Source organism: Setaria italica, chromosome VI (assembly GCF_000263155.2).
Source record: "Setaria italica strain Yugu1 chromosome VI, Setaria_italica_v2.0, whole genome shotgun sequence".
Lineage (NCBI taxonomy): Eukaryota > Viridiplantae > Streptophyta > Magnoliopsida > Poales > Poaceae > Setaria > Setaria italica.
This window is the reverse complement of record NC_028455.1, coordinates 33,120,585-33,148,229: the sequence shown is the minus strand read 5'-3', so window position 1 is coordinate 33,148,229 and position 27,645 is coordinate 33,120,585. Positions and strand designations below refer to the sequence as shown.

At 43.1% G+C, this 27,645-nt stretch overlaps 2 protein-coding genes across 2 annotated transcripts; both read right to left on the bottom strand.

Moving 5' to 3' along the window:
- Positions 1-1,750: 1,750 nt before the first annotated feature.
- Positions 1,751-5,728, bottom strand: LOC105914526. The gene is made up of 8 exons (XM_012846705.2): positions 5,588-5,728; positions 5,039-5,151; positions 4,536-4,641; positions 4,399-4,447; positions 3,379-3,425; positions 3,161-3,209; positions 2,031-2,174; positions 1,751-1,935 (listed from the first exon to the last, which is right to left on the bottom strand). Exons 3-8 carry the CDS (start codon positions 4,536-4,538, stop codon positions 1,868-1,870), a joined length of 360 nt encoding a protein of 119 aa, XP_012702159.1. The 5' UTR covers positions 4,539-4,641; positions 5,039-5,151; positions 5,588-5,728; the 3' UTR covers positions 1,751-1,867.
- A 1,245-nt stretch (positions 5,729-6,973) lies between these two features.
- On the bottom strand, positions 6,974-27,087 carry LOC101775448 (calcium-transporting ATPase 5, plasma membrane-type). The gene is made up of 46 exons (XM_012846882.2): positions 26,747-27,087; positions 25,444-25,511; positions 25,049-25,103; positions 24,169-24,243; positions 23,890-23,964; positions 23,759-23,806; positions 23,557-23,625; positions 22,624-23,409; positions 22,492-22,540; positions 22,194-22,411; positions 21,916-22,119; positions 21,292-21,348; positions 18,579-18,750; positions 17,622-17,738; positions 17,495-17,537; positions 16,716-16,831; positions 16,501-16,632; positions 15,603-15,692; positions 15,397-15,466; positions 15,242-15,312; positions 15,053-15,136; positions 14,890-14,967; positions 14,742-14,813; positions 14,499-14,582; positions 14,251-14,333; positions 14,061-14,169; positions 13,917-13,972; positions 13,812-13,854; positions 13,643-13,726; positions 13,270-13,407; positions 12,805-12,870; positions 12,633-12,728; positions 11,827-11,937; positions 11,540-11,704; positions 10,998-11,057; positions 10,351-10,515; positions 10,068-10,184; positions 9,865-9,963; positions 9,414-9,551; positions 9,043-9,143; positions 8,905-8,950; positions 8,695-8,829; positions 8,003-8,110; positions 7,826-7,917; positions 7,486-7,580; positions 6,974-7,391 (listed from the first exon to the last, which is right to left on the bottom strand). Exons 1-46 carry the CDS (start codon positions 26,962-26,964, stop codon positions 7,366-7,368), a joined length of 5,184 nt encoding a protein of 1,727 aa, XP_012702336.1. The 5' UTR covers positions 26,965-27,087; the 3' UTR covers positions 6,974-7,365.
- Between the last annotated feature and the right edge of the window lie 558 nt (positions 27,088-27,645).

Sequence of the window (27,645 nt, the reverse complement as noted above, 5' to 3'; positions counted from 1 at the left end):
GAAGGCGTCCAGCGGCAGGTTGGATCGGAGCAGGGGCTGCTGTGCGCAGTGCACGCAGGAAGAGGCAGTCGGTGCTCCATTTTGGGACGTGTCCCGAGCTAGGGGATGAGGCCGCAGCTCGTCAGCGCGGGTCGGGGGCGGCGGAAGGCTAGAACCTCGGGGACGGAGCGACCGACGGCGGATGTCGTACTTGCACCGCCGCGGAGGCTAGGAACGTCGGCATGCCAGTCCAGCGTGTGCTGTCAGGGCACAATCTGTCCGGCCGCGTCCGGCGAGTAGCGAGGGGCAGCGGGGAGAAGAGAGAAGAGTGGGAGATGCCCGGTGTTGCGCCGGTGCCGACAATGGCGACGCCTTCGGGTGCCGCACCCCTCCATGGAGGTTTTGTCGAGATGCCTCCTGCCCACTTGCTAAGATTGCTGCTTGCTTCCTAACGACACTGGTATCGTGTCCTCCCCTGCCAAGATGTTGGTTGGTACTGTTGCTAAGGTCCCGCCTCCCTGCACCATTTTGTTAAGCTGTCATCATGAGCAGGAGTGTGATTATCGTCGGCGTCTCTACTCTGTCATCATCCTCCTTCCTTGATTGTACTGTCTCATCTTATGCCGGGTTAACGGGACCATGATCCCCTCTATTGGATCTCCCCGTTCTTCCCTCGACGACCCTTCCTCCTTTGTGATTTCCTCCCCAGAAAGAGCGTAGAAGGACGTCGATTGGATCTCGGATGGTCCTCTGAGACACTGCCGTCAAGACTGTTGTCTGTCAGCTTCGGCGTCGACTCAACGCTTTACAGTTGCGGAATGGGGATCGGCAAAGTATAGTTTAGTTGATGATAACACAGGCCAGTGAAAAGGCGTCTTACCCCCATTTGGTTGCATGTGTTGGCATTTTGATCTTAATCTTCTTTTCTAGATTGGCACTGTAGGGTTTGTTTGACCTTTTGTAACTGATACCCTTCTTTTCCCGTTTTCTTTGCTGAAAACACAAGTGTAAGACTTTGACCTACCAAAGGCCCTAGCAATGAAATCAGGTGAGGACCCCCCGTTGACCCTAAAAAAAAGAAGAGTGGGAGATTAGGGTTAGGGACCGTGCTGCTCGTTGCAGCCAAGGAGAACGAGCGAGGGAGAGCGAGGGGCTGAGCAGACGGAGGGTAGGAGAGGAGGAGAGCAGCGGCGGTGTGGTGTCGGCGGCGGCCCCCGGGGAGTAGAGCCAGAGAGAGAGAGAGATGGAGAGATGAAGAAGAATGGGAGAGGTCAGCGGGTCGGGGCTGGGCGCGCGTCGCCGGGTGAGAGCGGCGGGGGTGTTTTTGAAAAAAACACCGGCTGTGGTTTTCAGCAAAATATCCACGAATTCCAAATTTTCCCTTGTCTGGGTGGTTAAAGTATTTTCGAGAGCTCAGGAATATATTGTAAAATAAACGATGTTCGCTGCTCGCAAGGGGCTTGTCTAGATCGAAGTTTCATTTCCGAAAAGTTTAAGAATCCTTTTGCAAAATTTTACATGTCTGCTTGCTTGCTTGTGGACTAGCATGGGCAGCCATCGAAACGCCTCCCAGGTGATACCACGTCCATGTCTCGATGAACCAAGTGGAACAAGCACGCACGACGCCGCAGACACTGGGCACCATGTTGGCGGGCACAAACTCGTTCATAGTACTCACAAACACTGCACCACGTTCGTGCTTGGTTTTTGTTGGGAAATTTCAACTTACATCATCCTCGCAAACATCCATCACACCGTGACCCAATAGACATCCATGCAAACAGAAAAAAGGAAATTGATCTGTCCAAGTGAGGCAATAACGTTGCATGTTCCACAAAATCTCTGTCACCAACGACCCAATTCTAACACATATCACCCTTGCATGCATTTACCACCAAACTGCAACAAAAAAAAAACATCCCTCGAAGCAGCTTCGTCTCTTCGAGCTGCATATCCCTGCAGAGTCCCACATAAAGGTGAACCAACAAAAAACAGTGTACTGAGTCAACCCTCAACTGTTACTGACAGCTAGGAGGTGTTCTGGCAAATACCGTCATATATCCACATATTGGTCGGTGTAAAGTTAACACAAAAAAAACATGTCCAGTGGTAGTAAGTCAACGCTCGACAGCTGCAGGAGGTGTTCCGATAGATACCAGCAATGTGGGTCTTCAACAGAGGTTTTTCATCGATGCCTGAAATTGCAACACCGTATCAACTTAAAAAAAATACATTCTTTTATAGCAGGTCAACAATCAGTAAAGTCTCGTACCCAAACATCATTTTCTAATTTCTGAAAATGGTGGATTACGATCAATCTAGTAAGGACAGACAAAATCAATGATGAACCCGCACATTGCTAAACTAAGCCCCTAAAGCCATCAACCTACTGTACAACAGAACCATCCAATTTGAAGTAAAGCTGGTTATCTAGAGAACCATCCAACAACTAATGCTTCAGTTTTGCACCTGCCTGTATATATTGGTAAATACGCATGTTTGGATACATTAAGGTAAATCAAAGCTCGCATTCATGGAAAGAAAAACTACTCTAAGAAGCGTGGCAGGAAATCATGATAAATGCATTAGCTCATGCCACCCTTACGTATGCATGGCATGTTTCGATTTAACCAAGGGTTTGTGTAAAGAAATCTCAGCCATGATTGGGCAATATTGGAGGAGCCAGGAAGACAAATTAAATAAAATTCATTAGGTTGACTTGGGAAAAACTAAGATCAAAGAGGGGCTTAGTTTTAGGAAGACTTATACACCTTCAACATCGCAATGTTGACAAGGAAAGCCTGGAGACTACTTCAAGTTCCTGATACCCTGTGTGCACAAGTGTTAAGGGCCAAGTATTTCCCTGGAAAGACTATTCTGGAGGTATATATCTTATACCTGTGAAGTATTTTAAATGGGGTACATTTACTAAAAGAGGAAATTATCTAGAGAATTAGGGATGGTTCTTTGCCTGGATTCCAAGAACTCAAGTTATCACTTCTCGACATGGCTCAATCCTTCATATGGTTGCTGATTTAATCAACCAATAACTCAACCACTTGGATGAGAAGCTGGTCAGGGATACCTTTTGGGAAGAAGATGATAACATAATTTATGCTGCTATTTTGATAGATCAATTATAGGCACTATGCATAGAGAAATAAGGGCAAAGATGTTGTACCTTGCTCCTGCAACAGGCACATACATACTCTAGCTTGCAGATGAAGAACCTGCATTTATAAAGAAAATTAAAAAGGTACAAAAAGTAATAGAATTCGAAGAAAATTAATTTTTTTAAAATAGTTACAGATTGTACCATTGTTATCCTTAGGATACAATGGATCTATCACCTCCCACTTGCCGTAAATCAAAGCAGCAGTAACAAAAAAAAAATAGTACCCACTTGAATGCGTGTCCACAACAACTACATTCTGTTGACGCCTTTCCTGAAATTCCAGCAAACAAATTTGTCAAAATGATAAAGATTTGAGGATAAAGATTTGAGTGATTTTGTGGCTGCCCTCACACGGGTGATTTGGGCACCCAAAAAATCTGGGTACTTCAATTTGAGTGAAATTATTGAAGAAAAGCAATACAAACTTCTAGAGCTTTCCTCACAACTCATGATCCATGATGTTTTCCATGAAAGCACTAGATATTGTTATCATGAAAAAATTAGAATAGTGTAGACCATAGATATTTGTCTAGTGAAAACTCTAGAAGGGGACACATGTCATCATCCTATGAACTCCCTTGACTTATAAATAGAGGCCCCATTCCTTGTCATGCCATTCAACCATGAGCATGGTAGATGATCGAGTGGAGTAGGGTAGAAGTAAAGGATGAGTGCTAGGCTAGCTACTAAAGAGAGTGTGTTGTACACTTTTGTGTAATATTGTTATGTTGTAATAAAGTTTCATTTCTTACAAATGTTAGTCTTCCGGTTGGGCCATATATTTTCTAAGTACTTAGTGCATAAGTTCGTTAAACTTTCATTTTAGTTAAACTCATCAAATTTTACTGGTAGTAACTTGCGGTGCGCCAGGGACCAGGGTGCACTGCTTTTTTCTGATGGAAAAGGTTCAGTGCTTTCCCGGACTGGTCAAGAAAGGGAGATATATATCTTATAACTGTGAAGTATTTTAAATGGGGTAAAATTAATAAAAGAGAGAACTATCTAGAGAATTGAGAATGATTATGGAACAACTCTGGATTCCAAGAACTCAAGCTATCACTTCCTGACATGGCTCAATCCTTCAGAAGGTTGCTGATTTAATCAACCTAATAACTCGAGCACTTGGATGAGCAGCTGGTCAGGGATACCTTTTAAGAAGAAGATGATAACATAATCTATGCTGTTGTTTTGGTAGATCAATTATAGTCACTATGCATGGAGAAATAAGGGCAAAGATGTTGTACCTTGCTCCTGTAGCACGCATATAGAAACCCTAGCTGACAGATGAAGAACCTGCATTTATAAAGAAGATTAAAAAGAGTACAAAAAGTAATAGAATTCGAAGGAAATTAATTTTTAAAAAAATAGTTACAGATTGTACCATTGTTACCCTTAGGGAACAGAGATTCTTTCACTTCCCACTTGCCATAGACCAAAGCGGCGGTAACAAAAAGAACTGTGCCAACTTGAATACTAGTCCACCAATACTTCATTTTGTTGATGTCATACATGAAATTCCAGCAAACAAATTTGTCATAATAATAAAGATTTGAGTGATTTGGTGGCTGCCCTCACACGGGTGATTTGGGCACCCAAAAAATCTAGGTACTTCAATTTGAGTGAAACAAAGATGTTGCTCACTCAGAATTTAATACACACAGAATTGAAGATAAAACTAAATAAATATGAAAACAGATGAACCAGATCAAACATATGAAATCAGATCAAGTAGAAAACTAGCATACGCACACAGAATTCAACATACAGATTAAATTATATTTGCAGAATAAAAAAATTACATCCCACCGCCTAAAGTAAGAATACTAAGAAAGAAATGTAAGATATAAATAAGCAACTTTATGGGTCTGCAATTCAGAGGAGTACTTGTCGTCCAGGTCCTTCATCCTTCTCCTCAGACTCGCTTCCTGTTTCTTGATACTCTCCCGGACAGCATTCGCTATCTTTTCGGTAGAACAGCCTCTAGTCCATGTAGTTACCTAAAAGAAAGCAGCCGTTAGGAGACTGTATGGTCCTTGCTCAGACCGCTCTTGACGCTGTCTTAATTAAGAACTGCTAGCTATTCGATGATCCATTGTAATGCTAGACACATTCTACATGACGCGTAAAAAGTCCCAACATTCAATGAGCATACAAGTTTTAGGAACAAGGTAGGGACTTGTAGTACTTAATCAAAACCAAAATAACACAGATATTCAATTTGGAGAGTGTGTGTGAGAGGGAATGCATGTAGTCTTCCAAAACAGCAGAACTAAATATGTGCTTTTGTAATTTAGACATCCAATGCAGCCATGTATGTGTGTGCTACAATAAGATCCTTTGAAAATTACTCTACATCAACGTAGCTCCGCTCCGCCGGTGAATGCAACTCGTACCCTTCCGGAAAAAAATTGGTAAGATTCAATCAGATCTTACCGGATGGGGAAGCTGTCGCAAGCCGCTGACCTTCGACAGGAGGATCCGTCCAGCAATCTAACATCAAAAAGAAGATCAGCCCACGACGTGAGGCGAGGAAGGGAGGGAGAATAGCAGAGAAGAGAGGAGGAAGGTGGGGGGAGGGAGCTACCAGGGACAGCTGCAGACGATGGAAGGGAGCATTCATAGTGAATCGCTGGATTGGCAGGTGGGGCGAGAACGCCGCTTTGAACCGTCTTCATGAGGAGTCCATGTAGAATTTCCATGAGTAGGATAAAACAACATCGCACATTGTAAATCAGGATGACTAGGTCGCCGTTGAGGAGGACGTGGGTTGATGCCGTGGAGATGAGGGAACTTATCCAATCTCGCCAGCAGCTTACAGACCCCATGCTTTGCAAGACTTGCAAAAGAAACGGCCATTCAGTGATGGCAAAGCTCTTGTTTGCAGTTGAGCATCTTGTTTGCACGCCGCCCGGCGATCCAGTGATGGCGAGGCTCCTCCAACTCCAAAAACATCATCATGTCGATGCTTCCAAACATTCCAGCAGCAGAGGAGAAAGAAAGTGCGGCAGTGAATTACTGGCACTGTGGCACGTGTGGCGGGGCGTGTCACTGTCCAGAGCTCCAGAAACTGGTCGCGAAATGTCAGTGCGAGCATCAAGTGACCCAGCGTTTCAGCGCGGTTATTGACTTTACAAGTGTCAGCAGCAACTATATTTCCCTCCTTAAGATTTCTTTTGCATTGGATCCTCCACTGCGCTAGAAGGCAACAAAAAGAATTGAAATCGTGGCGGGGCTTTGTTTCCCTAAACTCTGAGAAGAGGCTCTTGTAAGTTGCCACCCTGGCTGACAGTTGCTCTTGTAAGTTGCCACCCTGGCTGTCCTCGGCAAAAGGGCATCCCTGAGCGTCCTCTGCGTCGGTCAGGTGAACATGAGCAAGGAGTTCCTGCAGCACAGAGTCCAGAGCGCTCTGATGATGCAACACTCGATAGACGTGGTCACAGCGTCCTTTACTGAGAGGCCTGACGTTTGAGGGAGTGTGAGAAGAGCCCGCTAGGGGTCCTTTTTGAAGACACGAGACATTCAGAAGGATGTGATTTCTCCATTCCCCACATGAACACGAGACATGCAGGCAGCAGCAGGTCCCGAAGGGCATCCCAAGTGAGTTCTTACACGCCAGGACCTGTCAAGGGAAACTAGGTAGACGCCGCCCACCCCTGTCGCTGGATCAATTTGAGGATTTTGCAGGGGCAGCTGCTTTGACACCTAGACAGACCCACACCGGTCCAGGCGAGGAGGCAGTTGGCGCGCGCTGTCGCCAGACCGGAGTCTAGAGAAAGGCTCTTCGGCGCTTGATTAACTTCTTTTTTGTATGTCTGTGACTTTGTTTTCGTAAGATAATAACAGATTATATGGATGGAAAACTGAGAACATCTCGTAGCAGATAAACATTTACAAATTTACAGCCAGATTGAGAGAAAAATGGTTAGATCGCAAGCTAATTAAGCGAGGCACAAAACTAGTAGCTCCGACTGCGCTTGCGCTTCCGCTGCCGCAAAGCCATACCACCTACACCTAGTAGTAGGCTAGTAGCCTAGGACAGGAGTTTGGCTGCTGTACAGTTTCCCACTGCATTTCCTGTAGAAGAAACTAACAGGCCGGGGCTCTGTTGGCAACTTATACATTCCCCAAGCGGCTGTTCCCGTGGAACCAGTAGAAAATTTATCTTCTCTTCTTATGACATGGCTATTTACACCGGCTTACTCGATTGCGCCCTACGTCTGCCTGCCTTCTTCCTCATCTGCGTTAACGGTCAAGTGAATTCCTCAGCCTCTTGGATTTTTTTTTTAAAAAAAATGCAGAGAAGGATCGGTAGCTTGTTCGTGGAGACTCACCTCGGCGCGCTCTCCGGCAGCAGCGGGGCTTGAAATAGTCCTGGAGTGGTCTTACGGGCACAGGAATGAATTTCCCGAGATATGCCAGGGGCCAACTGGAAAAAATCACGTTATGAGGGATCACACCGAGATTATTCTTTGCTGCATTAGCTCAACATTTAATTTCACAACAGAACTACTACGGAAACGATGGAGTTGAAGTCATGCTCCTCAATGTTTATAAATGCATTTCAGGATCATAGGTTCAAACTACTGTGTAGTGTATTAAGCATATAACACATTTAAAGGCTTGATAAACTTTGAAAAAACATAAGAGGTTGCTAAGTTTTGAAGTGCGCACCTTATAACGCCAATAGCAACTGAAACCAACCATAGTCTCCAATCAAGTCTCACCGTCTTGAAGAACTTCCCCAGGAACTGAATTATTAGAATCTGCCAGAGGAGAGCAACTTCATAACCACCTCACCATGGACAAGGGTGTTTGGAAATACAGAAAGAAGTTCTATATAGTCTGTACCTGAAGTACTGTTGTTATTCCGATTATTCCCATGAAGAGGTGGTTCTTTGTTACTCCTTTGAAGACATTCCTCTCCTCAGGTTTGCGTGCATTAAACTCGTTGAAAATCTAGAGTTGAAAACACATCCAAGTTAACAAAAACAAATTTTCAGATGCACAGACTCAGCTCCAAAGGTAAATTGTCAAAACGATGCAAAAAATTCATGTTAACTTCACTCATGTTAGTCTGACTATACAGGCAAATATATGGTCAGTCAAGGGCCTAAACTCCAGGAGTTTGAAACCGGTCACATTAAATTACCGGAACAGATTGAAATGCAAAGAAAGCTAGCAAGTCGTTGAAAATTGATAAAAATCATTCCAAACTTCTTAACCACGAAATATTCCATTTTTGCATGGTATAAGGTCAGGATTCATAGCTTAAAAACAAGCTTTTTATGCCCTACATGAAACTTGACTACGATCAGGCGTAAATAGCCTATAACATGAGCTATTGTGAAGTACAGCATCCATGGAAATATCAAGGCTAGCAACTATAGACTAATAAACTTAGTTAAGTTAAAATTAATTTCATTTTTCTTTTGAGAATAATCCACCGCTAGAATGCATTTTTGTCTAAAAGGCGAAACAAGACCTGTCTACAGTAATGTTCTGCTATGATTCTTGAATGAGCAATCAAACTAATAACCCACCTGGCAGAAGACAAATGTATTAAAGATGAAGGTGTTCGTTATCTTCTCAGCATTATATCGGCTTTCATTCTGCAGCCGCAGAATTCTTACTCCAGCAAAATCAAAGATGAGAAGAATTGCTATTTGGTAAAGGGCCTGCACGAATTCCAAATAAATTAGGAAAAGAAAGAAGATTAAGCAGAATCCAATTGTATAACAAGGAATACTAACCTGAACAAACAAGTTTCTCCACATGATATTTGTAACAAGAGGTTCCCTGCAGTAGAATATTTTAAATTCAGAATGCATGTTAATATGCACGGGAACATACTACACACGATGTTGTCAACAATAAATTAGGATACTTGCCTTCGACCAACAGGATTTCTCTTCATAAGGTTGTCAGTTGGTGGTTCGGTTGCTAATGCAAGAGCTCCCAATGTGTCCATAATAAGGTTCACCCAGAGAAGCTGAAAAGTGAAAGAAAGAAAGAATGATGACAAAGTACATGAAAGGAACAGCCTGGATATTTCTCAGAGAAACTACTGCATCATTGTTAAGCTATATGTCTTGAGTTGTATATTAATTGTTTACCAGAAAGGTTCAGATTTCCACAGATATTCAGAATAATATTAAAATTTCAGAACATCTTTCATGCAACATGACAAGTAGCTAATTCAATAGAAGCAGCAATGGCTGTAGTAGAGCAAATTGCACAAAACAAGGAAAACTGTCCCTACCTCAACTGCATTTAGGGGCACATCACCAGAGGACACAGCAGCAACCACATTAATCACAAGTGCAGCAACATTAACAGTAAGCTGGAATTGAATGAATTTCTGAATATTTGCATAGACAGACCGTCCCCAACGAACAACCTGAAAGAGAAGAACGAGGTTGAAATCCATAAATTCTAACCTAAATCTCACCCAAAACAGCCTTATACAACCAGAATTATTGCCTAGAAAATGCATTTTCGACCAAGGACTATACATGTGTGCCATACTGCCATGTTCAAGACTTGATTGTCAACGGTGATAATTTAGTAAGAAGCCCAATATAACATCCTTAAAGGTACATTTATCAATGCAGCTGGCTAGCTCCAAGTGGAATTATTTACAAGGAAAAAATCACTGTTGAGTGCAGTAAGGCAGTTAAGTTCTCTTCTACAATTCTATCTACTAAACAAACCTTGACAACTGATGTGAAGTCATCATCCAAGATTATAATGTCGGAGCTTTCTTTAGCAACTTCCGTCCCTGAAATGCCCATTGAAAGACCTATATCGGCCTAGGCACCAAATCAAGCAGCAATTTAGGAACAATAAACTCATCAACGTCAAAAGAAGTGACAATATGTAATGACTCATCAATGTTTTGAGCTAAACATGTCACCTCGTGCAATGCAGGGGCGTCATTAGTACCATCACCAGTAACAGCTACAACATGTCCCTTCTTTTTTAAAGCTTGGACAAGCAAAAGTTTATCATTTGGAGACGATCTCCCCATCACCTGAAACAAGGTAATTAGCTCTACAACACTAAAAAAATGAAAGAACTTAAAAATTGCTTCTGAAGACAAAAGGCTATAACGACAATGAATTGGCAAAGTGAAAGAAAGCCAGAAAAGACCAAATAACTTGTGAGGCATCAAAAGGGAGAGGGAGGGAGAGAGTTACAATTATCTTGTCAGCGGCATCTGCTCTCGCACTTTCAGACATCTCACGGAACACTTTTCCCTCAATTACAACAGGCTCCGAAATAAGACTATTTGCATCTAGTATTCCACACTCCAAAGCTATAGCCTTAGCTGTTTCGATATTATCTCCAGTAACCATGCGCACCTGGATTGCAAATACAGTGGCTTATTAATCACATAATAAGAGCAATATCATTTCCGGGGGGGGGGGGGGGGGGGGGGGGGGGCTGGATCAATGACTGTTGAATGTAATCCAGTTCACAATATTTGGTTAATGAGCAATTCCAGTGTTTAATAAGGTGTAAGCCATATAGAGTGCACGAGGGCTTGCTTTTAGGAAGGGATTGCCATAGCTAACCATAGGGCAAAAGCTAGCAATTTTTCTTCATGCTCAAACATGGCTAGGCAACATATGTAATCCTTCTTTTTTTTTGGGTTTTTTTTGTCAATTTCAATATTATTAGTGTACAATTACAGTATTATCCATTCCTCATGTTAGCACTAGTTCCAATTTATGCTATCTTATTTGTTCTTTTATTATATTAAAAAAACAAAAAGCATAAGTGATCCTTAAAATGAAAGGTAACATGATACATGAAGAATAAAAACAATATAAGTAAAACAAACCTTTACACCGGCAGTAGTGCATAGTCGTACAGCATCCCTTACTCCTGGGCGACAGGGGTCCTACAGAACAATAAGTCAATAGACTCTTTTGTTGAATGCTACCACCAATTGTGCATTTATGCTTAAAAACAAATGCAAATAGATATGAAGAGGAGGTATTATTATGCAAGCTCATAGATATAGAAGTAAATCATGTTAAGAATGCTCCGGTGAATAACAAATAGTATACATCAGTTGAAGTATGGGATTGTGCCGAGTTGCCGAATCATGCATTTTTTTTGCCAAATCATGCATATTATTTTTTTTTTGCCTAATCATGCATATTGTTTTTTCTTCTCTCCGTTAAAATAAGACTAAGCTATGTTCATGACACAAGCAAGTAGGAAACAGAAGAACTCAGATCGACTGTACTGTCCTATACCCTCTTTTTTCAGAGTGCTGTCTTACACTCAAGTATTTGAACACAGGACTTGACTCCCTCATATTTGTGACACGGTCGAACTTAAAATGAGTTAACATAATAGCAGTAAGCCAGCAACCACCTTTATTCCTACTATGCCAAGCAGAATCAGGTCATCCTCAGGCAACTTCCAGTTTGCTATGTCTTCCTTTGGAATCATTTCACCATCAGGAGCACAATATGCAAAAGCAACACAGCGTAATGAATTCACTGCCATGTCTTCAATAGATTTCTTGTATTCATCATGCTGCAAATGCGTAAAAGTCCAAGTGAGCCTCAGAGAAACCAGTACTTTAAAAATTCAAATGGGTCTCAGAGTAACCGACAAATCTCAGAGTAACCGACAAACAAGTTAGGAGAGGATATTACTTTCTCAGTACTCATTGGCTGAACTGAACCGTCGACAGAAAGCCAGCTTTTGCAAGAAGATAACACTATTTCAGCTGCACCTTTCCAGTGGACATGAACACCTTCATCTGACTGCAATTCCAGAAATCACACAGCACCAAGATATCAGAAACTATATCAGAAATAAGAAACAATGTGGCATAGAAGCTTTCATCAATACAAGTCATATACAGGTTATAGATCCCTGCACAAAAACAAGACTATGAAAAGCTATCCTGATGCAAAGAAGAAAAGGAAATGGGCAATGAAAACTAATGATTAAAACCCTGGAGGCAATTGACAGGCAAGCAGTCACCCACGCAAGGAGGGTGGTGTCTCCAGAACTGGCTAGTTTTGAAATATATCACAATCCAAATTATGTTCGAAACACATCCATAGCCAGTTTACAACTAGTAACAAGGTGGCCAATAGTAACCATTTGGCAAATTTTTGCTAGTTTCAGCAGCAATCCACCTGGAAAACAATATTAGCCCGCTAACAAATATGAAATGTTATCTACAAGTGTTAAAAATTGCTGACATCAACTCTCACTAGCAATGATATTAACCATTAATTAAAGATTACTTGAAACATAGAAAATACGGCATAAAATGTAAAGTCAATAGGAACACTCAGCTGTACATTGTCACATTATTTTATGTCCCCACGACAAGTGTTACATGTACTAAGATAAAGCAATGGAAAAGAAGATAAGTCAAATATTTAACACAAATATTCATAGACACATTCTTTGCGTTAAGGTCTGATATACATAATTTGTGTACTACCTGTACTGCAACAGCACCACGTTTCTTGTCTGAGTTAAATGGGAAAACATGAATGACTGAAGATTTTGACCTCATGTCATGGAAATCCATCCCTATCTGTACAAGGTGGAAGGTCAAGTCAACAAAAAAGGGAAGACAAACTGAAAAGTGAAGGAAACTTTAGTAATAATACCTTAAGACCCCAAGAAAGAATGGCCTTTTCAGTTGGTGAACCCGTAAGTTCTGGCTCTCCCCCATCCTGTACAAAGGAAAGGCATGGATGCATTGTATCAAACATGGCAGATTGGTAATTGATATAGACAAGTGCTATGGATGATCCTTAACAGTATCCCTAGACTGCCTCCAGGAGGCTGCTCAGTTCAAGTTTCCAACTTTTTAAGGGCAAGAACCGGTAACATTAGATAACCTGATTGTTTCAAAGCTTAAACTAGTGATGAACGTGTTGCCTCCCACACTCATACTTTAAAAACCAGTGCTTGAAAACTCACGCAATTTTCATTTAATTGATCTGATTTACAAATTGTTAACCGCTGATAGTTCTGGACACGAACCTGTTATTTTCTGAACTATGAACAAAGCAGAAAGCCAGGCATGAGTTTCCATAAATGATATTGATAACAAGGAGAATTTGCTATACCTCTGGCAAAAATACTGTTCCTGTTGTGTTCTGTGCAATTCCTTCCAGAATAATTGCTGCTGAATCATCTGATATCTGGCTAATATCGTCACAGGGATCCAACTTTGTTCCAGCAAAATATGCTTCCACAACTGTCATCTGCACGGTTACTTTCATACAAGTTACCAAACAAATTATGGTGCCATCAATTATGCAATTTCACAACTAAACGTATCAGAGAATATGCTCGTTGTAATTGATAACAATGAGCATATGCATGTTCAAGCATTTAAATTATATGGAAAGTCCTGAAGAAGCATTATGTAAGCGCAGTTCATCTTGGGAATAAATCATGACAGAATTTTGAATGGCCAACGGACTGGTAAATACATACCTTATTCAAGGTAAGAGTTCCTGTCTTATCACTGCATATTGTAGTAGCTGATCCCATCGTTTCACATGATGAGAGCCGTCTGACCTATATTTAGACAAAATAAAAAAAATCATATAATCCTCTTGTCAAACATTTTTTTATAAATATGAATAAAGTAATCTTTGTCTACCAGCGCTTTGTCTCGCATCATCTTTTTCATTGAATACGCAAGCCTGAAAAAATAGCAGATAGTCAAACCCCTGAAAAATCAATGTAATTCACAAGGGATTCATACGTCAGAGTTACTGCCAATGGGAGTCCCTCAGGCACAGCAACAACTACAATAGTCACCTGTGGATAAAAAAGAGAAAAGAATCAGCAAAGTCTTTAAAACTGTTCATAGTACTAGGTTGACACTAATGAGATTAAGATTACATACAGCAATAGTCAAAATTCTAATTGCCCCCATAAATCCTTGTTTCACACCAGTAGTCCCAGCAACAAATTGAGTAGTCCCATCAGGATTCTCGGTATGTCCAGTAAAATATCTGTAGTTCAATTTAAAGTCTGTAAGAGCGAGAGAGAGAGGACATTTGTGATAGTTGCAGTATGAAGTAAAAATAAAATACCTTATCCAAAGCACAACAAGTACTGCACCAGCTACGGACAAGCCTACCAAACCAATAAAAGTTGCAACACCATTCAGGCGAACCTAATAAGGACAAAAGCGTAAATCAAAGAAAGCTGTCAGTCCTAGTCCATTCAAGAATATAGCTCTCTTTTTATTTATATATATTTAATATATTTACTACAGTAGGGGTTTCCCCTACTGTTTTCGCTCAAAAAAAGAATATGCACTATCCTTAAAGAGAATAACCTGCAATGGCGTTTCTTCACCATTATCTTCTGAAAGGTTAGCCATCAACTGACCCCATTCAGTATTGGTACCCACGCCTGTTACCTTTTTATTGATAAGCAAAGTTACAGTTAGTTTAGCCATGGAAAATTGGCAATACTAAAATGAATAATAAATAATAAATTAGTCCAGTGCACAGTGCCATGGAAAATAGGGATGTTCAATTCCAGATGTTGTCAAAATGCTTGAGATTGCCAGACTCACAAGCATAGAACCATAGCCATCTGCAACCTTGCAACCAGACATCAAGAATGGTGCCTTTTGATCCTTGTGAACCTAAAATAACACTGCGTCATGAAAATCCAACAAAGGCAGATTTGAGAAAAGCAGCTGACTCTTCCGATAGACTTACAATTTTTGACTCTCCAGTCATACTCGATTCATCTATTGCAAGAGAATGGCCAGATATCAGAATACCGTCAGCAGGAACCTGAAGGTGAAATAAAAAACTGATAAGCAGATGATTCTACACACAAAATAAAAAAACAGATGAAAAAAATAATATACCATCTTACTTGGTCACCGATTTTGAGAGGAACTACATCACCAACAACAAGGTCAAATATTGATGCTGCCGATCTTTTACCACCTCTAACAACCTAAGCAAAAGGGATAGCAAATCAGAAATACAGTCAATGAATTGTTAACATTTGGTACCTAGAACTACAGATGAAAATGGTCATGTGTGGCACGGCCATACTCACCTCCACTTGTATGTTCTGTTTCTCCTCATTCAGATGTCGAAACTGAAGAGATTGTCTATAATCACTGATTGCTGGAGAAATGGCAATGATAACATGAGAAAATAACACACTGCTGTGCTACTGAAAAAGATGAACTTGTAATCCAAATCCATTACCGGTAACAAGTATCACAAGGAAGACAGCTAAAAAAATACTCCCACCATCATACCATCCGTCATCAGCACCCTAAATGAATATTAATGAAAAGTAGAAGTAAGGTGATATGTACAATAAAGGACATGAGTTTTTTTAGTTCAAAGCTGCCAGGAGAGCAGCAGGAAAATGAAAATGCAGTCTAATAGTAGATGATATAACATAATACCTCTGTGGTCATACCCAATGTCAGTGATATGGCAGCAGCTACCATTAGAATGACAAGAGTTAAATCTTGGCATGCTTCAAATACAAATCGCTGTGAATGAAACATAACAGGATTAAGTTTTGAAACTGCAAACATTGGAGGAAAAATGCATGTAGTGTTGCAAAAATAGAAAATTTTGGTAGGACCCATGTCTAGTACTCTAGTTTGATTTTACAGTTCAAGTTCCTTTCTACCATAGATTTTGAAATTTATCTCCTTTCCAAAACCAATAAAAAAAATTCTCCTTGCCATTGAGCTATCTCACTGAAATGTGGACCTAAACCCCCTCCAGTGGCAAATAGGAGACATGATTTCAATCAAAATAGATCAAATTTTAAGCAGAGAAACTATATTAAATATACGTAGGATAAAGGGCTTAAAAAAGAAAATGAAAAGACAAAGGCAACTTGTAACCAAATGTGTTAATGGCAGGACATTGTAACTTAAAAAAAAAACTCAGCCGGTGGGGGAAAGACCGCCCCACGGTACATTAAGAAGAGCTCAACCGGAGCCCGGCCGAGAAAAGTCACGAAAGCTGGCCCCCTCATACATGGGGATGCCGCCCCCTGTGGTTCGAGCCTTGACCCATGCTTTGAGGCCCAACCCACACGACCAGCCCCTTACACGAGGACCCACCCACCACAGATCGGTTCACCCATGTCGACCAAGGGAACCAGCGAGTGACTTTTTTTTACCCGGCCTGAAATTCGCTCCCACGGGGATTCGAACCCAGGACCTGGGGTGCTACTAAGGTCTCTGCAACCACTAGGCTACAGGCCCCTGACATTGTAACTCTACGTGGTTATTTAAAAAGTTTGGAAATAATATATAAATCGTGCATGATTTACTTATAGCATACCAGTATGTTTTTCCTTTTCTTGCGTGGATATGTATTTGCTCCATAAATACTCCTCCTTTGTAACAATTCATCCTCGTTTGGACTAACTCCCTTGTCTAAATTACTCTTCAATAAATCTGACAGGCCCTTGACCTGAATGGATTTTAGTGACAGAGCGGAGTTTAAAATGAGATGTAAACAAAAAAAATTGGTGATCTAGCTCAGTATTAACTTACTCCTCCAACTTCTTGAAGAAGAACAGTATCATGTTCCCTGTTTAATGTGGTAAGCTTTTCCAGTTCAATTGGAAAACTGCGAGAGGCCGTTGCAAGATTTATACCACTATAAGCTTCTGCTTCGTGCAAGGACATTAAAAATAACACAAGAATATAAATAAATTGTATGTAAAACAAGCACATAAAGGAACATACAGCATTAAGCACAAGTATAAACAAACAGAGGAGCAATTAACTTTAGATTGTGTGAGTGGACTATCTAGTGTCCAAGCAGATATATCATGAGGAAAATACTATACAGCTAGAGAGGGAGGGAGGGAGCGACAGAGATGATTTATGGGGTAGAGTGGGAAGCTGAATTTTATGAACAAACCGGATGAATTTTAATGTACTAATGGACAGTTTAAAGAATAAAATGATTTGAAGGAAAAATATTAAAATGGTAAAATTAGTGGAATTAATTACTTTGGCTGTTATTGCAATGTGAGGGCACTGTCACTTCTTAATCGATTACATAGAATTGAACTTTTGCTACACTGCCACCAGATAACTGATATGGTTTTTAGGAAGGAAGCAGGAAAATGTAGTCACCCTTTTTTATCACTAACGTTCAGTAGACGGATGGAATGATGACTGATGGCATGTTAACATGAAACATCCGTCACAAGTATCACCAACAAAGCCCAACATACTAAAAGAATAAAAGTTACTCGACTTTAGACTGATGTAATCATCCAGAAGACAGAGGTTAACATAACAATATAAAGTAGTAGCCATACCTCTGATATCTTTTTGGCCAGCTTCTTTGAAAAGAAATGCTGCCTGGAGAATACAAATTTAGAATACAAAAAATGAAACAACCAAAAAGAGAGAATAGGATCTCTCAGCAGGCAAATGACACAGTACCCGTATAACTTGTGCATGGGCCCGGATCTTCCTTCTTATAATCTCTTTCTCTTCCTCCTTTTTAAGGTCTAGAGTATATCTAAATCGGCGCGAAGCATTGAGCACAAGAGCTGCTTGCTGAAATGTAGAAAATAACCATATTTGTCAGAACTCAATACTAGGGAGTTTTGTGTTGATCTACTACACACGGTATACTTCTCTATCCCAAAGGCCTCTTCACCCATCTTCACATTTACCACGACTAGTTCTCACATGAGCAACTTACACTCTCAAGTAAACCTAGTAAAGCCTCATTGTTGTAAAAATTGATGTTTCTTTTCATAATTTCCCAGTGTATTGACAGGCAAACCAGTGAAACTACAGAAAATACCCTTGCTGGACGAGTGCAAGGCAAACCTTTACTATCAGTATTCCACTTTTCACTCACCAATTTAGTAAGACTTGTGGCTACACGAATATCCACAGCAACTGAGGGGGACCAGGTACTGTTTTTGTCATCAAACAGATCACTATGCCTTCGTAGGAATGTAGAAATGCAAAACCCAACCAGAATCAGCAATGCATCAAGGCATTTCACTGAAGTATAATTCTTCAATGAAATGCTCAAAAGGCATAGTTCTCCAATGGGAAACATGTTCGTCACGAGTGCCATTCCCCTTCTCGCCATGTGGAGCAGAGATTAGAGTAAAATGCCCACGCTTCGAACCTCGGAATGACAGCTCCCACACTCCACACTCCAGTCACGAGATCATCCGGGCATTGCTTGTTCTACTCTCCGGGCATACGCAAACAATCAGAACACCGCATAGTACGCACCAACCAACCATTTCCAAATCCAAGGAAACCACACGCATTACGCACTCCAGATCCCCGACCTAACCCAGGCTCGCCGAAGATCCAAATTCGAAGGGAACGCAATCAGAGAGAAGGGGGCAAGGTGATCACGCGCGTACGTACCCTCCACCGGCGCAACCGGTCGTGCGGCGCGTTCTTGTGCGGTATGTCGAAGGCGTCGTCGAAGACCTCCTCCTCCTCCGCCTCGGCCTCCGCGGCGTCCTCCGCGGCGCCCCGCTCGTCCGGCGAGCGGATCTCCGGCGGCGGCGACCTCCCCAGCGCCATGCCGCCCGATCAGACAATCCCCCGCAGCAGCAGCAGCAGCAGCAGCAGAAGCAGCCAGCCCACCTTCCGCTCGCAGGAGAGACGACACCGACGCGCGCGAGCCCTGCGCGCCACACAGACGAGAGAGAAAGGGAGCACCCGTGTCATCACGAGATCGCCGTGGGGGCGGGAAAGCCACGGGAGGGGGCGGGGGGGAGGGCAAGGGCAACCAATCGGCTCACCTCGGGGTCGCGAAGCTTCTAGAACCTCCGGCGGGCCTGCTCAACCCCAGCTCGCCTCGCCGCTTCACCCAACCCCCCTTCTCTCTCTCCCTCTCCCTCTCTCTCGCGTGCTCTGCTCTCTGGGAAAGCGTTTTGTTCTCTTCTTCCTTGGCCCGGTTTTGCGGTCGGGAATGGGGACTCGTTCTCGAGGCGGTTGCCGGGGGGCGGGGCATGAAGCTTCCACGAAGCTTCTCCGCGTGGCGTTACGCTGCCACATGGGCCCGCGCGGGTGGACCCGTGGCCGGGATCGGGAGCCCGCCCCCCGCCTGACGTGGATGGGCCCACACGTCAGTGGTCCGTATCTGGCGGGAAGCAACGACCGGATCGTTGGTATAAAACGACGCAGTTGAGGAGAGCTTGGCGCGGCGGGTTTAGCTGCCGGATTTGAAATGGGAGTGGAAAAGTTCAGGTAGGAGTGGATAACTGTCGTGCGTCAAAAAAAGGAGTGGATAGCTGGAGACTGCTACACTGTCAGGGCCGGGGGGATCTTTTGGTCGGTGGTGCCTCGCAGAGATGCATAAATTGGAAAGAAGACTGTTATGCGTTAAATAAAAAAAAGTATTCCTCTTTGGGCAAAAAAGATATTTTTTTTTACCTGACGTAATCCTCGTTTGGCTATGGTATACCTCCACCGGGAAACATTATGACAGCCCCGTGTCGTGAGGTCATTGGACTTTATTTGCCAGGTACAAGTCATGCTTCACGATTAGCACAGGTGATACTACGTGTAATCATGGATTAATTAGTATAATAGATTCGTTTCGTAAATTAGCTCTAATTTATGCAATTATTTTTGTCATTAGTCTATATTTAATACTTCTAATTAGCACAAACATCTAATGTGATTCAAGCTAAACTTTAGCACAAGGATACAAACACCCTCTAGTAGTGACTTACACATGCCAACGCGCAAAAAAGTTTTCTTTGAAACTAAGTTACTGACTGCTCTACTGAATTTCTGAGAGCTAGCATCGGATTTGGATTTTGGAGTGAATTCGTCTAAACTCAGCCAAAGCTATGGCAGCAGTGTGTCATCATCGCCAAGAAATCGGTGCCGCACCGGCAACAACCACCGCACGTCAATGGTTTGCCCGGTCGAGGCGACAGAACGAATTCTGACGCCGCAGCAGCACCGTATCATTTGGCGGCATTATTCGATCCAATCTGAATATCCGATCCGGCCATGGTCCCGTCCGCCGCCGTCCCCGTCGCGTGCCCCTCACTTCGCCCGCGAACCCGGCGGCCTCACGCATGCGCCTGCTGACCTGCACTACCCTCTCATAGTACTCTTCGATCTCCCTTTCGTGCCAGTCCCCGTCACCGCTCGCTTGCACGCCGGGCAGGAGCGCGGGAGCTCCGGCGCGGCGGCGGCAGGTGGCCGACAGCGACCGCCCGGCGGGGCTCCTGCGTCCTGCCCGCCGCTAGCCGCTAGACGAGATCCCAGGATTCCGCGTGGTGGCAGCGATCGCCCGGCCATGCGATCACAGTCAGCAAAATTTAAGTTCCACATGGTTTCCAGATCGGGTCAGCAGATACAGACAGACTGGACTCCAGCAGGGGTACCGGACTTTCCAAACAGTTTCCATCCACGAGCTGGACCATCAGCGCCAGCACCCGTATCTGTCCACTGGCTAGACCAACATGCTTGCCAGCTCCGCCAGATCACAGGGGAGGAAGAATTCTGGAAACAAGCTCCAGGTACTGATAAGCTGCGAGCACGCACGCCAATGGCACCAGATTCCAACCCCACTTGCCATTCGCACGTGCAGCGAGTATTATGGAGTACATACACAGAGAACTCAGATCATAGAGATTGCCCGAAAAGACGGATACAAGAACAAGATCATGTTTGGGCTTGGTACGTTAGGGCTGACAGGGATTTTGCTGGTAAGGGTAATTGTGCCTAAGAGAACACGAATGAAAATTTTTCACGTTGTACAAAGTTACAGATAATACCTCCTCGTTTCATGGTGAAATGGAATGTACTTCCTGTGTTTCATTTTACAAACACTGAGAAGCGACAACTCAAGGGTGGGACCAGGGGTGGTAAGCAAATTTAAGGATCGGGCTCAATAAGGACCGGGCCATAAATTTATATGATTTTGAACTAAAAATTAAATAGGACTAAGTTGGATTGTGTAGGAGGCATGAGGGCCACGATCCATTACCACCCCTAGGTGGGACACGATGCCTGCTGGGGTTCCTCCACAATAATTCTAGATGGCGAGGTGTTTTCAAGCTGTAATGTTACCTACAAGTATCAGGAGGCACATGAAACTGGGAAGTTCTACAAGCTTCGGTAGTCCATCACAGTCACTTCGTCTTCAGGAGCATCAAGGTCTTGGTAGCTGAAATCAGGGTAAGGCAAAAACTGGTGAAACCAGAAAAGACAGAGATAATACATCAGAGAAATATCTGTTGGCAGTTCACATCGACAAATATCCAAATCACATTGTTTTAGGCTGTTTTTTTTTTGCAGGCACAAGATTTGCATTGTTAGCATGCACAAAGGAGGAACAATACCTGTAAACACATCCTAGTCAGGTATTATACATTCTAAAACAGACATATTCCACATAATCATGATCTGGCTGCCTAAGTACTAGAACATGGTCAGAGTACAATAATCCAGTGGCAGCAACAAGGAGTTTCAATTTGCTGCTCAGCTTAAACTTTCGAGTTGTTTAAATTTGTTACTCAGCCTAAGGAGAAAGATGCCCAAATGTGCAAACCATTGTAAACAATGATGCCAAAGATAAGTTGGCCAAAAATAATCAATGACGCCGCCTTCTACTGTTCAGGATCCTTAGTTGCTGTTGACCACGCCTCGGAATGTTAGAAGTGAATTGTTTACATTGACTGGTGATGACTTTCTGGGAACACAAGTGCAAATTGCAAAGAGTAAAAGTACTAACCTTCGTATTCTACGAGGATCATGCATATGGGTAGGCGGAGGAGCGCTGAAGATTGGGGATGGACCACGCATTGGGGGGCCACCACCCCTCCCTGCTTTCCTAGGATGTGGACCTCCAGCTGGCTCAAAATGAGGTGGCCCGCCCTGATCCCTCATCATATGCATGGCAACTTCCGGGGGTGCAGGAATAAATGGTCCCAGCGGACTGCAATGGAGATGAACTGACAATGAGCATCCCGTTCGAATTCCAAAATAAGCAAGCAGAAGTTGCAGACTTACCCAGCACCAGGCACGGGCATTAGAATCGGGGGAGCAGGAATATCTGGAGGGAAGGCGCCATGCATAATTGGATCACCAAATGAATCATAAATAGCATCATCAGGGTTTTCACCAGACCCATCATGTGGTGGTGAATCAACATTTGTGTCGAACCTACGATTTCCACGCTCATCCCTCAGCCGACTTTCTATTGGTGGCCTTTGCCTGCCTTTTCCCCTCTGAACATGGATTCATACAAAGAATTACACAAGAAAGCCACCAATTTGCAAGTGAGTACAAACTTAGTAATGAGGCTTACTGGAGCAGGTTGCTGCATGATAGGTGTTCCACCAGGCGCCTTTGGATCACTGCATTCAAGATAAATGCACCATAATCATCCAACAATTTCAAAAAATAGCTTAATCAAAAGGATGAGAGTGCAGAAATATACTTCATATAGTTCTCAAAGTAAATATCCTCTCTCACTTTCGAAGTTAGCTCAACCACCACATCTGCATGCTTGAGTTTAAGATGCTTCTGGACAAACTCGGCAGCATGGAAAAGCTTAGTGCAACCCTTGGCTCCACAACCATACTTCCACCCATACTTTTCATCCCTTATTTTCCTCACATATGGATCCAACACTTCAGTAGCAGCTGCATCAATCTTCTCCTTTGCTTTCAATATTTCTAACGGGTCTTGACCTTGAATCCTGTCTTGCCAGAATGAATCAAGTTTATTCTCCCATTCAGTTGCATTTGAGCTATCCCCATTATATGTCCTCGCATCAGCTTTCACATGTCTCAGGCCTTTAGGTTCATTTGTCTCAGACATACCATAATAATCTACACCATGGATGCGCCATAAGTAAGTAACAAGAGTGTCCAGCAACTCAGCACCCTCAAGACCCTTCACAGTAGATGATCCCCGTATTATAACAATTGGCCCCATTGAACCATGTGACTTATCCCTGTCTGTCTTGTCATGGTCACTACTGGAGAGAACATTGTTCTCAATACCCTTCTCAGAATCAAGTTTACAGATGAGAGCTTGAGCTTGCTCAATGTCACTTCGGATTCGCCGAGCCTCAGAACTAACTGGGTGAGCCTTGGGAGCAGCATAGTATAAATCGTCAGAGCCCTTCCCAAGTTTCCCTTTTTTACCATCTGCATCCACAAGATTTTTACTACTATTATTTCCTGATTTGCTCGCTGCTGAACCTGTCAACCCTGGACCACTGCACAGTACCAAAAACAAATACTGCTTAATACAAATTCTTGATGTGTGCGCGCGCGTGCGCGTTGCACAGTACAAAAACAAAGCATGGTGTGTGTGAGAGGGAGGGGGAAGAGAGGGAAGGGGAAGGGGAGGAGGAGCATCTCACGTGTCCAGACTTCCACTCTGTAAATCTTGGAAGAATTCATTTGCAGTAGTTCTTGCCAGTTCATTCCTTCTGTTTTGTAATAAAAAATAATTACAGCTCAGATGGGCAAGAACATTAAAGAAAAAATGTTGCACAAATTGCAGAACACAACCACACAAGAGAGACTCAAGTATGGTTGAAATAGACTAAGAAAATAGCAAACCTTTCTATGACCCCTTCAAGATTTGTAGGATTGTACTTGTTTCTTAACCTACAAGAACGAGATGCAAAATTAAGAAGTTAGTGAAGAGAATAAGTAATAAATCGCAATATTGTAATTTAAAGAACAGTTACCAATCTTCATCCTTATGGAGGTCAAAGTATGCTTTCTTCTGAGTTGTGATGTACTCTGACTTGTACTCCTCGTATCTATAAATAATTAGGATGAACTAAAATGTCAAACTGTTCCACATCAACCATACAAAAAGTGTACCACACATAGACACAGCAATATAGAAAGTGTACCACGCACAACAGAAATTATTCTTTTGATAAAAAGGGACAAAGCCTGGTTCTAGTTGAAATATATGCCTGCCAGAAATTTGCACTTAAAAAAGGTCTAGCACAGCACACCTGCTTTGAGCTTCGACTGGTGAAACATCATCCTCGAGCTCCTGAATGAACTGCTTGTATGACATCAGTCCTTCCCTGTAGAACATCAGTGTTGATCACTCTAGTTGTTTCCCATATTGTGTCAAAACAAAAGCAATAGCTAACAAAAGGTAAAAAAAATGTCAATTAGGTCCTCTGTTTTAGCAATAGATTATGTTGCAGCAGAGGACAAGGAGCAGCAGAGGGAGTCCATGATTCTGGAAGTTTGTTACTATCTGGAACACTGAAACTTATGTGTTTTGGTGGGTGACACCATACTTTGAAGCAGTGGTGAGCACAGCATATGTCCTTGGTGCATGGCAGGTGTGATTATCAAAGCTTCTGCTCTGATCCTGCTGTTGATTTGTGTTTCTTTGGGCATGTTTTCCTTCATTAGTATGTGTTTTTACTCTTCTCTTCTCCTTTCTTTTTTAGCAGGTCTTCTCACCCTTATACTAAAAACTTTTATTCCTTCTATTACTGTGTTTGAGAAAAAGATGAGTAAAATGCATGGGTGGCCCAGGCACATCTCAGCATCTTCTTGCTTGCATGGCACCGACCTGGCGTGCACTCCTGCCCAATGCCCCTACGGTGCGGCAAAAAGGGAGGTCACATGGAGCCGTATGGACCTACGGTGCATCACCTAACAAATTAGAGGGCCAAAATGCATTTTGAGAGCTTGTGGACCTATATGACACAGCATAACGAGTTTTAAGGGCTGCCCATGCATTTTACTCGAAAGATAATGCAGTGCAAACCATGTACAATCCTGACGGGAGTGACTCCTCAGAAGGTAATATTTTCTTAGCAAAGAAAGGAAATAATAGAAGTACATGAAGCCAATCCAGATTTATATATGTACCTACGGCCATTCCCAGGGCCTTCATTCCATCCACCACGTCCAGAATCCGACCAATCTATACAAATAAGGAATATTACAATTAAAGGAACATCACTAACCAAGAAATTCGATCCGTACATACCAAGTAGCTTGAACTGACAATAAATACTTAGTAGTACATTTGCGTTAATCAATGCTTGATTGTGTTTCTAGTACCCTATGTCTCAAGAATTTTAAAGAAAAGAAACATGTTCTGCATGCTTGACAGACTTGTAGAAGATCATGAGAAATCATATCAGTTACGGGACAAACGAACTAGATCAGCACTAATTTTTCAATCACCTGTTGAACTTACAACTACATCTGTACTAATGACAGGTAGCTGATAATGGTAACCCTGGCTCGCTAATTCATACCTGGTGCACGATTCCCATATCGACCATCACCACCTCTTCCTCCTACGCCACCATGACCGTTGCCATACCTAGGACACAAATAGAAACTTCAAAAACTGCTGCATGCTCAAACCAAAAGATTTCAGAGACTAAGTTAAAATAAAAACAGCACATGATTTCCTTCCTTCCTGCTCATAGCTATAGCAACACCTAAAGTTCCAAAATTCGAACAACAAACCCATGCAGAGAAAACTGTAAAGAGCTACCAAACATCTACAACAGTTGAAACACGTCAAGAAATATATTTTTCTTCACATGAAAGGAGCACCATGAGCTTTTGAACACACAAATTATTAATAGCACGTTCAGTTGACTAGAAAGCATTGTCATTGCAGGAAGCTTCGGCCATAGATGGCACTGTAGATATTCAGCATAGGAACCATGAACAGTCTCCTAATGTAATGAAGCAATGTCCTCATAGCCAAACAGCCAAGAAATCATAAAAATATAACAGGCCTTTTCTCTTACTTTAATTCCTAACACCACTGTTACGACAAATAGCATGCACGGAAACCTCACGTCACAGTATCACACGGCAGCCTCTAATCAGCATGGCCAAACAAAATAAAAAACTGCAATACCAATAAACACCACGAGTGACAGCAAGATGCAATGCACCTAGCAAGCTCTGATCTGCTCATGTCAACTACCAAGCTAAACTCCCCATCCCCCCACTCCCTCCTATGCCACATGCTCATTTCCACACCTAGAAGATAAATCTCAACAGCTATAAAAACTACCACAGCGCTCAAATCAATGTGCAAGAAAAAAAATCAGACAACAAAAACATCACATAAATTGCTTCTTTTCTACTTATAGACAAGCTAGAGTTGTCAAATGGAGAAAACAAACCCAAGCAGAGAAAGCATTTGAAAAGCTATTACAGTCGCAACACATCAACAAATACGCTACCTCACGTAAGAAAAAGGCAACATCACAAGACTCTGAATGCACAAATTATTGAATGGCACATTCAGTCGAACGGTAAGCACAGTCACTGCAGGAAGCTCAGGTCATTGATAGTGTTCAAGGGATACAGGAGCTAAACCGTGGAACTAAGAATCCCTAACGTGATGGAACCTCAAATCGCGCACTGCAAAGCCGCAACATCGAATCAGTAATCAGCATAGTTAAAGCAAGTTAAAACAGCGATTGCCAATAAGGACCGACCAATTACGACCGTTAGCAACAAGCAAAACACCTAGCAAGCTCTGATCTGATCGTCTAAGCTACCAAGCTGAACTCCCCGAATCCGCCCACTCACCTCCTGTCGTCCTGCTCGTGCCCTCCGCCGCCAACTGGACCGAGCCGGCGCCGGTCGAACCCGCCGCCGCCCTCCTCCCTGCGATGCCTCTTGTGCGGCCCCGGCGGCGGGGGCCCGGGGGGCGGCGGCGGGAGCACAGGCGAGGCGTGGCGGCGCTTGCGGTCCCCGCCGCCGCCGCCGCCGGTGGGGGGAGGGGACGCGTCCGCGACCTCGGCCATGGCTGGGCGAGGCGAGATTCTAGCTAGGGCAGCCTCGGCTGCCTCGATCTGGAAGGTCTCTCCGGTCGGGTCGGGTCGGGAAGGGGAAGGGAACCAATCGGGAGCGGAAACGAAGAGCCCGGAAGAGGGTGGTGGTGGGTTGGGGGTGGGGGGATCTGGGGACGCGTAGCGAAATGCCTCGTGACGTGTCCGCGCGTGGGGTCGGGATTGACTTGTCCCAGTTAGACTTGTCGGTGGGTCCGTCGTGTGGTGGGACCCAAATGGCAGAGAGATGGCGATTGGGTCTCAGTCTCACTCCACTTGGTTGGGCCCTGCTTGGTTTTGGTTGAAGAAAACGGCAAGGACTGCATGAAGATCTTTCGCATAAAGTAGGAAAATTCGGTGTCTTCATCTCAGTCTGAAGCGTTAAAGTGCCTTTACGACAAGCCATGTAAAAGGATTTTGCAAGTAGATAAATCTGAACCTAAAATGTCCATTTCAGTTTGAGGTTTCTTTTATTCGAAACATGTGAATTCCAATATTTATTTCGGTTGCTGCAAAACTCCATGCTCTTCTTTCCGAATATTATCTGAATCTAAAATATTTATTGGTGTATTCCGAACAGTAAAACATGAGCTGCCTTTTCCATGGACCACAACTCAAAAGTTTTCTTTAACAAAAGGCAAGAGCACTGTCGTAGCA

Excerpts from the sequence above, each read along its gene's own strand:
- LOC105914526 (XM_012846705.2), bottom strand. Across the intron at positions 3,426-4,398 it reads ATGCGTGCTACAGGAGCAAG|GAAAGGCGTCAACAGAATGT; the intron begins GTACAACATCTT and ends CTGGAATTTCAG. Across the intron at positions 3,210-3,378 it reads GTGGACACGCATTCAAGTGG|GTTCTTCATCTGCAAGCTAG; the intron begins GTACTATTTTTT and ends TTATAAATGCAG.
- LOC101775448 (XM_012846882.2), bottom strand. The coding sequence starts at position 26,964 with ATGGCCGAGGTCGCGGACGCGTCCCCTCCCCCCACCGGCGGCGGCGGC. Across the intron at positions 11,705-11,826 it reads AGCCAATGAGTACTGAGAAA|CATGATGAATACAAGAAATC; the intron begins GTAATATCCTCT and ends ACGCATTTGCAG. Across the intron at positions 9,964-10,067 it reads ACGCCCCTGCATTGCACGAG|GCCGATATAGGTCTTTCAAT; the intron begins GTGACATGTTTA and ends TTTGGTGCCTAG.